General features: G+C 39.5%; 1 protein-coding gene across 1 annotated transcript; it reads right to left on the bottom strand.

The window, feature by feature from the left end:
* Positions 1 to 2,435: 2,435 nt before the first annotated feature.
* On the bottom strand, positions 2,436 to 12,246 carry zdhhc13 (zinc finger DHHC-type palmitoyltransferase 13). The gene is made up of 17 exons (XM_040045539.1): positions 12,125 to 12,246; positions 9,685 to 9,905; positions 7,973 to 8,095; positions 7,516 to 7,593; positions 7,133 to 7,277; positions 6,933 to 6,997; positions 6,607 to 6,769; positions 5,563 to 5,688; positions 5,351 to 5,484; positions 5,159 to 5,259; positions 4,729 to 4,853; positions 4,585 to 4,647; positions 4,399 to 4,492; positions 3,996 to 4,079; positions 3,749 to 3,906; positions 3,199 to 3,296; positions 2,436 to 2,991 (listed from the first exon to the last, which is right to left on the bottom strand). Exons 1-17 carry the CDS (start codon positions 12,146 to 12,148, stop codon positions 2,856 to 2,858), a joined length of 1,938 nt encoding a protein of 645 aa, XP_039901473.1. The 5' UTR covers positions 12,149 to 12,246; the 3' UTR covers positions 2,436 to 2,855.
* Between the last annotated feature and the right edge of the window lie 272 nt (positions 12,247 to 12,518).

Below are 12,518 nucleotides of genomic sequence, written 5' to 3'. Positions count from 1 at the left end.
TCCTTGGGCCACATGTTGCTCTCCGATGCATCCATCGGAGTGTGAATGTGTATGAATGTTATTAGATACTCAGCACTTAACAGCTTAGAAGAAGTGCTTGTGTGAATGAATTAGTTGTATAAAGCGCTTTGAGTGCTCAGACAGAGTAGAAAAGCGCTATATAAGAACCAGTCCATTTACCATTACCAGACTGGTTTTTTTTTTTGATTTTTTGTAAGTCTATGATGAGGATTAATCCATGTCTGGAAACTAGCTGATAGTGTTCAGTTCGTTGAGGCTGTTGCAGATATTCATTCATGCTTGTGAGCTCTGAAAATAAGGAGGACTAAAACTGTCAAAATAAGTTAATTAAAAAGTAAAGAAATGTTAAATGACTTAAAAGTATTTGCCATTAGGCTCAACAAATACAATATTAAAATACATGCAAGCATTAATCTTCAAGATTTGATTAGTAGTATTCAACTTTCTTCTTAAAACTACCGTAACCAAAAATTTCCACCAACTTTATCCAGCATTTCTCTTTTCTGTGGTGGTAGTTTTTTTCAGAGTTTTTAAACAGAATAGTATATAGAATATCTGCACTGTAAAATCAAAACTCCAAGGTAACCACTAAATTAAAACAGCTTGTAAAGTAAAAAAACAAACAGAACAGAACTCAAACACATGATTAGGAGCAGTGTGAAAAGATTTTTGGCTCAGAAATAAAAATCTAGTCTTTCAAAAAACACTTTGGAAATTCTGGTTTAAATTACAGGGAGTGCAGAATTATTAGGCAAATGAGTATTTTGTCCACATCATCCTCTTCATGCATGTTGTCTTACTCCAAGCTGTATAGGCTCGAAAGCCTACTACCAATTAAGCATAGGTATTAGGTGATGTACATCTCTGTAATGAGAAGGGGTGTGGTCTAATGACATCAACACCCTATATCAGGTGTGCATAATTATTAGGCAACTTCCTTTCCTTTGGCAAAATGGGTCAAAAGAAGGACTTGACAGGCTCAGAAAAGTCAAAAATAGTGAGATATCTTGCAGAGGGATGCAGCAGTCTCAAAATTGCAAAGCTTCTGAAGTGTGATCATCGAACAATCAAGCGTTTCATTCAAAATAGTCAACAGGGTCGCAAGAAGCGTGTGGAAAAACCAAGGCGCAAAATAACTGCCCATGAACTGAGAAAAGTCAAGCGTGCAGCTGCCAAGATGCCACTTGCCACCAGTTTGGCCATATTTCAGAGCTGCAACATCACTGGAGTGCCCAAAAGCACAAGGTGTGCAATACTCAGAGACATGGCCAAGGTAAGAAAGGCTGAAAGACGACCACCACTGAACAAGACACACAAGCTGAAACGTCAAGACTGGGCCAAGAAATATCTCAAGACTGGTTTTTCTAAGGTTTTATGGACTGATGAAATGAGAGTGAGTCTTGATGGGCCAGATGGATGGGCCCGTGGCTGGATTGGTAAAGGGCAGAGAGCTCCAGTCTGACTCAGACGCCAGCAAGGTGGAGGTGGAGTACTGGTTTGGGCTGGTATCATCAAAGATGAGCTTGTGGGGCCTTTTCGGGTTGAGGATGGAGTCAAGCTCAACTCCCAGTCCTACTGCCAGTTTCTGGAAGACACCTTCAAGCAGTGGTACAGGAAGAAGTCTGCATCCTTCAAGAAAAACATGATTTTCATGCAGGACAATGCTCCATCACACGCGTCCAAGTACTCCACAGCGTGGCTGGCAAGAAAGGGTATAAAAGAAGAAAAACTAATGACATGGCCACCTTGTTCACCTGATCTGGACCCCATTGAGAACCTGTGGTCCATCATCAAATGTGAGATTTACAAGGAGGGAAAACAGTACACCTCTCTGAACAGTGTCTGGGAGGCTGTGGTTGCTGCTGCACGCAATGTTGATGGTGAACAGATCAAAACACTGACAGAATCCATGGATGGCAGGCTTTTGAGTGTCCTTGCAAAGAAAGGTGGCTATATTGGTCGCCGATTTGTTTTTGTTTTGTTTTTGAATGTCAGAAATGTATATTTGTGAATGTGGAGATGTTATATTGGTTTCACTGGTAAAAATAAATAATTGAAATGGGTATATATTTGTTTTTTGTTAAGTTGCCTAATAATTATGCATAGTAATAGTCACCTGCACACACAGATATCCCCCTAAAATAGCTAAAACTAAAAACTACTTCCAAAAACATTCAGCTTTGATATTAATGAGTTTTTTGGGTTCATTGAGAACATGGTTGTTGTTCAATAATAACATTATTCCTCAAAAATACAACTTGCCTAATAATTCTGCACTCCCTGTAGATTGATGTGTTCTTAATTTTTCCTCACAAAACCCTGGAAGTATTGACCTGTTTCTTCTTTTCTTTTGTTTCTTTGTTTTGTTCGTCATCCCCTGCTGTACTCAGAGGCCCAAATCCACTCAGAACCAGTTAAAAAGACAGGCACAACATTGTTTTATTGAAGTTTTATAGTGGTCATTTGTATTAAATGCATGCAATTTTTACAAAAGTCATAAAACCAATTTTTCCACACATACAAAGTCTGATTCTTCTTTTCTGAACAGATAGTAAAAATAGTTTTAATGTGTTCATAAAAACAGGACAAAACCTCCATCACAGGTAGGCCTCTAAAGGTTCTGTTATTTTCCCTTTACTTACACTGGTCAAGTATAAGGCATCAGCAGTCTGTACAAACAGCAACTGAATCAAATATCTACATGTTTCTTTGCGTTTTCCCAATTCTGAGTATTGCAGTCTCTTTCCACAAGGAGCCACCACATTAAAAAACAATAAATAAATGTCTGTGCTTTTGGTCCAGAGTCTGACCCTTGACCCTGAGCGTGGAGGAGGTCAGACCATGTCGGTGTGTCCGAACACATGCTGGTGGCCAGGTTGGAACTGCTGCGTCCAGTCAATGATGACCGGTTTGAAGAGTCCACAACAGCGGAGCTGGAAGAACGACACCAGGTTCCTCACCACGCCCAAACTATGAACACAGAATCAGAGAAAAGTGACTCAGCTGACCGACAACATAAAGTATGAGTTTAGGTTAAAAAAACAAAAACGCACAGCACATGATTTGCCAGTAAATCCTAAAGAGCCCATGGCATGCTACAGACAACTAAGCAAACAATTTGTAAATATCAAGATATAAGTTATACGATAAAGACAACAAGCACTACATGCAACTCACTTGAATGGATTTTGTCTCAGAGAGACAGGTTGCCCAAGTTTCCTCTGTCGATGTGTTAGATTTGTTCGCTCTACTGTCGTCAGTCCCAGGAATGCAATCTGATCTCACACACACACACACACACACACACACACACACACACACACACACACACACACACACACACACACACACACACACACACACACACACACACACACACACACACACACACACACACACACAATAAGGTATGTTGTTTGTTAGAGCAAGAAAAACAAAGAACTAAGCTTGGGGTAAAATTTAAAGACTTTTGTGAAGGCCAAAGCTGAATATTTCCATCTATATTTTAAAATGATTAAGCAAACAATCAAAACAAAATGGAAAGCCGGGAATTTTCTCTGGTCTCACCCAAAACACAGAATTTGTAGTAATTTATGTTGAATTCTGCCAACTAATCCCCTATTTTGAAACATTTACAGAAAACGCAATATGTGCGTGACAGTGAACACTATCCATATGATATACAGAGCCTTAGAACCCCATTAAGAAACTCCAAGCAGCGAGTCACCTGGTAGAGCTGCAGCAGCAGGGTCAAAGTAGACCAACTTGTATGATAGACGACCAGGACGAAGATGCAGAGCAGCCAGGGAGAGCACCCTATCAGGCCAGAGAAGGTACCCCACAGGCCCTGCTCCTCGTAATGCAGCATGCAATGAGCGGACCAGTCTGAAAGAAACATACACAGGCATGTTCATCCAGGGTAAAGGTCATAGCGTGTCAGATGGCGTGGCTACACTAGCTGTTGCAGAACTCACACATGACACAGCCGTACAACATCCAGGCTCCCATCAGCACGAGGGAGAACAGAAAGAGGATGAAGTAGTGATGGTTCCTCGCACCTGGGGAAAAGAAAATAATCAGATTAAAAGATGCAAAAAATTTAAAAAGGTGATAATTTAGTAGCAGTGCGTCAAAAAAAATCCAGTCACTTTACTGGACATTTATGGGAAAGTATTATGCTCTCCAATAATATGAATGACTAGGGATCAGAGCACTTTATCTTCAGGAAAAATACTGTATAGTTTTTTAATGCATCCCTTAAGTCTTGATATACTAGACCTCCTAAATAAGACATGACTTTCTCAGCTTTGTCTTCGTGTTTGACAGTTCTTCCTGCTGTTGCGTAATTTGAAAGTTACGAACAGGCTTGTGTGTTACCAATGCAGCTGTTGGTCCAGATGGAGTGGTGGTCCTGCTTGGCCACACAGGCATCGCAGCTGAAGCAGTGATTGGCTCTCATTGGCTTCTTTATCTGTAAAAACACATGGTATAAAATAGTACTGGTTGTCACAGTGCTAATGGTGCAGTGTTATTAAAGAGGTGGTTGCAGGTCAGTGGCCTTACCATACAAGAGGTGCACAATATCCTGGGGTCCAGACAGCCGGCTTCAGCCAACACCAACACATTCTGTCAACACAGAGGAACAAAACATAGCTCAGCTCCATGTAAAACATTTACATGGAATATTCTGAACTCTGTCCTTCTCACCATTTTCTTCTCCTCTTCAGTTGCTCTGATGAAGCCGGGGTCCGTCCTGCAGGTGCGGAGGTAGTAGTAGAGTAAAGCAGTGGCATTCAGAGTGAACAGTACCTGTACTGTGGCACTAGGCTGATGTGGAGTTTCAAGTTAAGAAGGTCTCTGTTCAGTTTGTCATCAGAATATGAATGAAACCCAGTTGCCTAATTTATTGGCCTCCAATGACAGATCTGTTTCTCTTTACTGATGATAAAACTATGCATCGCTCTTACAACAGAAAGAAAAAAACAAAACAAAACACACACCCTCAGAGAATCTTCCGGTTTAAAAGCATTATCCATCAAGTGCATTCATGAGTCTTGCTTATGTTTTTCATCTGGTACTGACTTGCTTCTCCCAAAGGAAATGCTTTAAGGTGTGGTTTCATTTTTTCAAAGGATATCTGGCATAAACCAGAGGCACCAGGTGACAAGCATCCAAAAGATTGAAGCCATGAGACTTGAAGCTTGTAGGTTGGACTGAAAGTCTGAGCCTGGGAAATTCCTGTTTCATGCAAACATTCATTACTAAATCAATAACACAGGTTTTAATAACAGTAGAGTACATTCGTGAATCAGTGGAAGTGTATCCTCACCTTGTAGCCAGATTAATCACACCTATCACACAGGCCAACAGGATCCCTTTGAGTAACCAGGATTCTGAGTTCATATCCACAATTGCACCAACACCTCCAAACAAAGCCGTGCAGAGTAAAAACTGCAGAAACACCTGAGAAATACAGGGAGAGGATTCTTTTAGAAGAGTCACTGTAGACTGCTAAAAACGCGTTATTTGAGACAAACGTACCCTGTATCTGTTCACGACTCGCAGGCAGCGAGAGTTGGAACGAAGCCTCTCCCGTTTGACCTGATTGAGCATGTGCATGAGCAACGGGCTGTGCACTTGGTGAGCCAAGTCGATGGGTGTGTGACCCTGAAGAAGAACATTAAGAACCCCATGAAAAAATTAATCACTGATTCAGCTCAAAAGTGGGTATAATTGTAGTTCTTATAATTGACTGTTTACGCTGAGTACATGAACTCTATTGTCAAACGCAGTGCAAAAAACCCAAGTTTAACTTGTGTTAAACTCAAGTTTAAGGGCATACTTCTATTGTAGTAAATGAATCAAGAAACAGCTTATTTATTGTCAGTCTGCAGATACATGCAAAGCTATTCAGAGACATGGAGTGAGCAATACTATTCAGTGCATTCTCCAAGAAAATCTTGTTTTTGTTTTTTTTTAGTGAGCTCAGCAACTCAGACTTCATTATAGTGGGCATCAAGACTTAATGGAATACTGTAGGAATACTGTGCATTGCCTATTCATTATTTCATATGCAAGCATTTAGAGCTGCATAATGATGAAAGCAAGGTATACCTGTTACTTGGCCTGATCTACTAAGATGGCTTACTTACTTAATAGTGAACAAAGCGCTCATGCAGAGATTAAGCAAACACATTCAGTTGAAAAACAAAACAGTGTGCTCCTAGAATATACACCTAGAGTATAGAGTTCAAAATCCTACGTCTCCTAGAAAACCTGACCTCTGAACACTGACTTTATCATCGGGATTCAAACTCATATGACAGTAGCTGCGCCTGTGGGATCAACTTCTACAGTTCCTCGTTCTCGAGTTATCGCTTTCACAAACTTAAGTGTTCACGCGCCCACCTCACCGCTTGCCTGCCTGACCAACAGGGTGATGACATTACCCATTTAGCCTTTTACAGCTAAAGGTTAATAAGATTAATATTCTGTTTATGTATTCCAACATTATGCACTCACAATAATGTAAAAAAAAAAAAAAAAAAAAAAAAAAAAAAAGTGTTTGAATTTATTGAAGCTCACGTTAATGTTTTCTGCTTCCACACTGGCCCCAGCCTCCAGCAGGATGTGGGCAGCATCTACATTTCCTGCCAGCACAGCACAGTGCAGTGGAGTGTTCCTGTTGACTTTGTCCACAGCGCTCACGGAGGCATTATTTTTGATTAAAAAGTTTGTTGGTTCAGGCCTGTGACAGAAACGAAACATCTTACTTTGTTACAGCACATTTAGATACTATCAGAATACTTTTAGCAATCAGAAAAAAAGGATTATGCTAACAAACTATACTTAATTTCTTATCAAGACAAGCAATCAAAGCACTGGGGTTAAAAAAGAGAAAGAGGCCTTACCCGATAATCTTCTGTGCTGCTAACATTAGCGGCGTCTGTCCATTGCAGTCAGGCCCGTCAACTTCCTGGAGGCAACGGAGAAATTGAGAAACAAAACCACAACTTGCGCAAAGTGAGAAGCAAATGTAATCAGAGAAAGAGTGAAAACAGAAGTGTTGCAGAGAGAAAGAGTGGGGTATAAAGTGATGTGTATGTCTGACCTGTCCCTTAGCTATAAGATAAGCTGCTATTGCCATGTGTTGGAAGAGAATAGCAAGGTGGAGAGCCCTGTAGCCCTCTCCATCTGCAACAGAGGGGTCTGCTCCATATCTCATTAGCTGGATTACCATGGGGAGGTGGCCCTGTCTGGTCATTCAAACAAAAACATAATAATGGACAAGTCTTAAAACACCCAGCAGACTAGTTGTAAAACAGTTACGTAGCCTCACTGAGGACACACTGCCAAAGTGCATAATCTCTTCTAATGCAGGTAAACTTTAACCAGTGGTTGCTGGTAAACCAAAACTAAAGTAAAATAATGCATATGCAAAACAAAGCAAAGCAGCCCAACCCAGCTCTATATCGTGCACAGCCATATAGTCACCTTATGGCCCAATGAAGTGGAGTAGAGTTCAGGTCTCCGCCCAGCTGGTCTACTATTGCCCCTTTGGAAATATAATACCTGTTAGAAAACAAAAGAGAACAGATGTAAAGATCATACTTCAAAATATTTTGTGGGTTTTTATTATTTGTATTCATTTATTTGTCTCCCTGGTTTCCAGTTTTTGTTTAGCTACTATTTGTTAATTATTTGCATTATTATTCATAAACTTAAGTGCCAAAAGAAAGCCTGTGTTGGTTATATATAAAATGCAAACTGATCATTTGTCACAATTGTAGTATTTTTTTTATGTATAGATTCAAGAAATTGTCTAGAATAAATAATTATACCCCCCGATTTGGTGTGTTGTGATCATTTGCAGTAGATGTGTTCACAAAACAGATTTCTATTTCTTTCTTTCTTTTCGTTGTCAGACTGAGATGAGATCTAAAGGCCTTACTTGACCAGCTCTAAGCGGTTGTTGATAGCAGCCCAGTGCAGCAGAGTGACGTTCTCTTTGTCTGGCTGCCTGACGTCATATCCAGCTTCCACCAGCTCCTTACAGCGCTCCAGGATTCCAAACCTGTGGGACACACACACACACACACACACACACACACACACACACACACACACACACACACACACACACACACACACACACACACACACACACACACACACACACGGCAATCAAATTAAATCCAAACTACAGATAAACTGAGGAGATGCAACAAATGTAGATAAAATATGTTAGAGAACTAAAAGTACAATGTGACCTGAAAAAGCAAGTTACTCAAGAAGGACTTTTAGAATGTGGAAGACAAAAAAAAAAAAAAACGTATATACATACTTTTCCCTACAAAGTCATGGTTAGATAAATAGATAGAAGCGGTTCTATTGGTTTTTTTCTATTGTTCCCCGGCTTAAACAGCGTGAGTGAATTCTGCTTTTATTTACCTCTACTAACTGATCATAAGCCGCAAATCCTTACATGTACTTATCTCAAAAAAACTAAAGCACATCAACAAGTGCATCCATTCTTTACATTTCTAAATTGGATATAAACTAACACGTGCTATATCTTGTTCTACATTATATCATAAACAAAGATTATGAACAGCTGAAAACAGGCCTACAATTATCAATATTACCATTTATTTAGAGTCACGAAAGAAAGAAAGTTTTCACAGGGCTCTGTGCAGTCCTGTGAAAAACTAGGCCCACCCCATGATTCAGTAGCTTGTAGAAGCACCTTTAGCGCCAATAATTTGAAGTACTTTTTTTTTAATGACTTTATCTGTTTCTCATATCACTGTGGAGGAATTCAGACCTTTTACAACACTGGCAACATTTGTCTTCTTTCCAGCATTTCTTTAGGTCATTGAGTTTTGCAGGCAGGTTTCTTAAAGTCCCAGCACAGCACTAAGGTCTGAACTTTGACCTTTGTCTTTATCTTCTTATCTTTTTGTTCTAGATTTGCTGCTCTGTTTTAGGACTGCAACTAAAGATTATTTTGTTAGTCGACTAATCTGCCAATTCTTCTTCAATTTGTTAATTAGTCAGCAATTATTTCAAGAACTCTTATCTCCGCTTCCTGTGGGCAAACCTATTTTAGGCTCCAGTACCTCACCTGCTCAGTCTGCCCAACGGTGAATATGACCCTGTTGTCTTGTCCCGCAGCAAATTAAAATAATGACCCAGGAAACATATGAATTTGAATATAAATTAAAAAAAAAAACACAAAAAAAAAAACACATGCAAATAAGAAACTAAAAATAGCTTCTGTCCATAAGTTCAAACAGAGCTCCAAATTAAATCAAAAAGATTTTATTTTCCAGTACAAAAGTACAAGTTTCCAAAGTTTACAGATGATACAGTTCACGAATTCCCACTTGTAGTAGACATGCTCAGGAGTGAGGTTTGCTCTCATCTTTGAGATGTTCTAGCTGCTGATAACTATGCTGAAGATGCTCTCTGTCATGACCTCAGCCATTTGAGAGGTCCATGAGCCTCTTTACAGGACACTCAACTCATCTATACACCTGTGCTTAATACTAGTAAAACAGAACAAATCTAAGGCTCTAAAAGACAGTTACTAGTCCCAAATCTCAGTGTTTCTTAGATGGTGTAGTATTTAAAATATTAGAAATTACATGTTCCACTACTTACTGTGATGCCTTCACTATGTCCCAACTGCTGCTATCATCCATGTGTGACCGTTTCTTTGGTTGCTCCCTGATGTCAGTCAGATCTGCATTTTTCCCGAACTGTCCGTAAAAACCCGGCATGAATGGATTCACCATCCCTCCAAATCCTGCCGGTCTTGGCCCATGACTGTGAGAATGGCCTTGATGCCCATGGTGACAGCTGTCATGCATGTGGCTGTGATCCTGCAACATGCACACGACGAGACACTTATTTAGTCCAAAGTGGTCCACAGGGAACCTTTAAAGTGGCAGAGACCGTGGGATCAAACTGTCAAGTCCAAATTGAGTCCAGCCTTTTGAGCCCTTTGCTGCCATCCCTCTAATTTTTCTGACTCACTGTATAGAGACTGAGAGGCTTGGTACTACGGCTATACCATGAGATTAAATCAATTTGTCAACTTTAGCAACCCAGAGTTTATTTCTGAATCAATTAAGCTGTCTGTGACTGTTGTAATAATAGATTAATTATTCAAGCCAACTATCAAGTAAAAGTATTTCCTCTTTACAGTCTCTGAATCTGCTGCTCTTTTTGTTTTAGAATAATGAAAATTGGTTGTATATGGAGAAGACAAACTCAAGACCTCACATAAGGCTTTCAGACAGTATGGTGTAACGCTTATCTGTTATTCTATGGAATAAACTAATAAGTGGCTTTTTTTTTTTTTAAGTTGACTTTCAGAAATAAAACCTTGGTATTCCCAAACAAGCACCCCCAGAGAATTTTTGCCATATAATATTCTCCACAGCGAAACCGGTATAAATGTTCATGTGACATAAAAATATCATATTGACATCACTGCTATAACAAAGCCATGTGTTTACATTCCTTGGTCTGTGCAATGAGACAAGTCCAGGCATATCTGAGAGTGCCAAAAGAGACATTTAAGTACCTTAAAATTAAACTACTTATTAATTAACATCTGACATACTTTTAACACAACTTCTGCAGTTCTGTTTTCAAGGGAAAAAACTACCTTACACTACATTTGTATTTACATCTAGCTTATGCTGTGTCACTGGATAATAATGCTGTTGCTTCCAATTTGTTTCAGTACATTCGCACTAAAAATAAGGAAGCTTCTCACAGATGACAGTAGCTCTATGGAAAAGAATGATGGAAAATCCCCTTCATTTACTTACACTTATGAATGCTGCTTCCTGCCAAGTTGCAAGTATCAATAACACTGCTCAGTTCTATTTTTTCCATGCAGTCAGAAATATCGTGCTATAAATTTGAGGCTGTATCAACAACCCCTAGTTATGCTTCCATACTTTGTTTGACACACAAATACAAACTGGAGGCAGACGGAGAACGATGTGTTTGGCTGAGATTGACCTATGACAGCTTATAATGATGGCTCTATCCATAATTAACGTCTATAGATTTTAGAATGAGATGACTAAAAGCTCTTGTAGGTGTAATGTATTGTGGCCTAATACTTTTTGTCCATATACTGTATATAGTAAAATATATATCCTAGGCAAACACAAGGTGATGTACAGTCTAAGGGAATGCTCACAGTAAGTAGCTAACTCATACATTGTTGGAAATTTAGTATAATTTTCCCTTTATAATATAAATCAATCATCGCACAAGTTTATCATTTAGAGAAGGCTTCAGATGAAAGCTGTGAGAAGTTTGCACTGCGCTGAATATGTGGATAAATCTTGCATTGTTGAGTTAATCCCACCCTACTACTGCAGCACTAGGCAGCTGTTTTATCTTCTGGGATAGATGGATGTGCTGGATGCGTTTTGCTGTCAGTCTGGATTAGAATAGATGTTTAATACTGATGGTCACACTGTGAATACAACAGGCTGCTGCCGTGATCTAGACAGATGGCTAATTTACCAACATATGGTAAAAGCTGCACGCTTTCTGGCTGTTATGAGTATTAATACATGTGGATTTAGCTGAACACACGCAGCTCGGACAAGGACTGGGACTGGGACTTGTGTGCTGGAAGACGATTACAGCGTCATGATAATGGGAAAGGTAAAACAAACAAACAAAAAACCTCAAATCCTCATCTGTTTGTCAGTTAATCATCATGTCAACCAGATAAACCAGAAAGCACTTCCGTAAAGTCAGCACCAGAGGTTTCACGCCAAAGAAATGAGCTAAATGCTAGGACGCTTTGAATTCAGGTAACTAGCTGCAGGTTCACTATGCCTATGAAGCTAACGACGACGAGCCCTGATTTAACTCGAAGTCTATCAGGCAGATTATTACACGTTACACCAACTCAACACAAGCTAAAATTTAACAGCAAGCTAGCTAATTGACAGCTAACAAAAATAACATAACTGAAAAAATGCCCATGAGCCAAGTGTCAACACGATAAATCAGAAACTACATAAAACAAGACAAAGAAGCAATTATTATGTATAAATTGTCTTACATTTGCGTCTTCATTCCAGTCCATTTTGTAGTCGAGGAGGGAAGGGAAAGTTACTGCCGCTGGATAGGCAGGTTTAGAGTTTGACTTCCGGCGTTGGCTTTTCAGATTAAATGTCTATTTAAAAAATGTATGCGTCACAATTTATACAGTATCGCATAAAAAACAAAACAACAGGAGTGTACAGTCTACACATACACACACAAATCACAATAAATTCTTTGAGAGGCAAAATCTTTAGCCCACCTCAGCAATAGAGCAAAAGATGGCTCCCTCTGCCAGGAAAATACTGCCATCACCGTTTTGATATACTTATAATGTTTAATATGTAATACAGTTATCACACACACACACACACACACACACACACACCTGCGGTGGTTAAATGTTGCTCAGG

Source organism: Simochromis diagramma, unplaced genomic scaffold (assembly GCF_900408965.1).
Source record: "Simochromis diagramma unplaced genomic scaffold, fSimDia1.1 OVJJ01000079.1, whole genome shotgun sequence".
Classification (NCBI taxonomy): Eukaryota; Metazoa; Chordata; class Actinopteri; order Cichliformes; family Cichlidae; genus Simochromis; species Simochromis diagramma.
The sequence above is the reverse complement of the archived record's forward strand: the minus strand, read 5'-3'. Positions and strand labels throughout refer to the sequence as shown.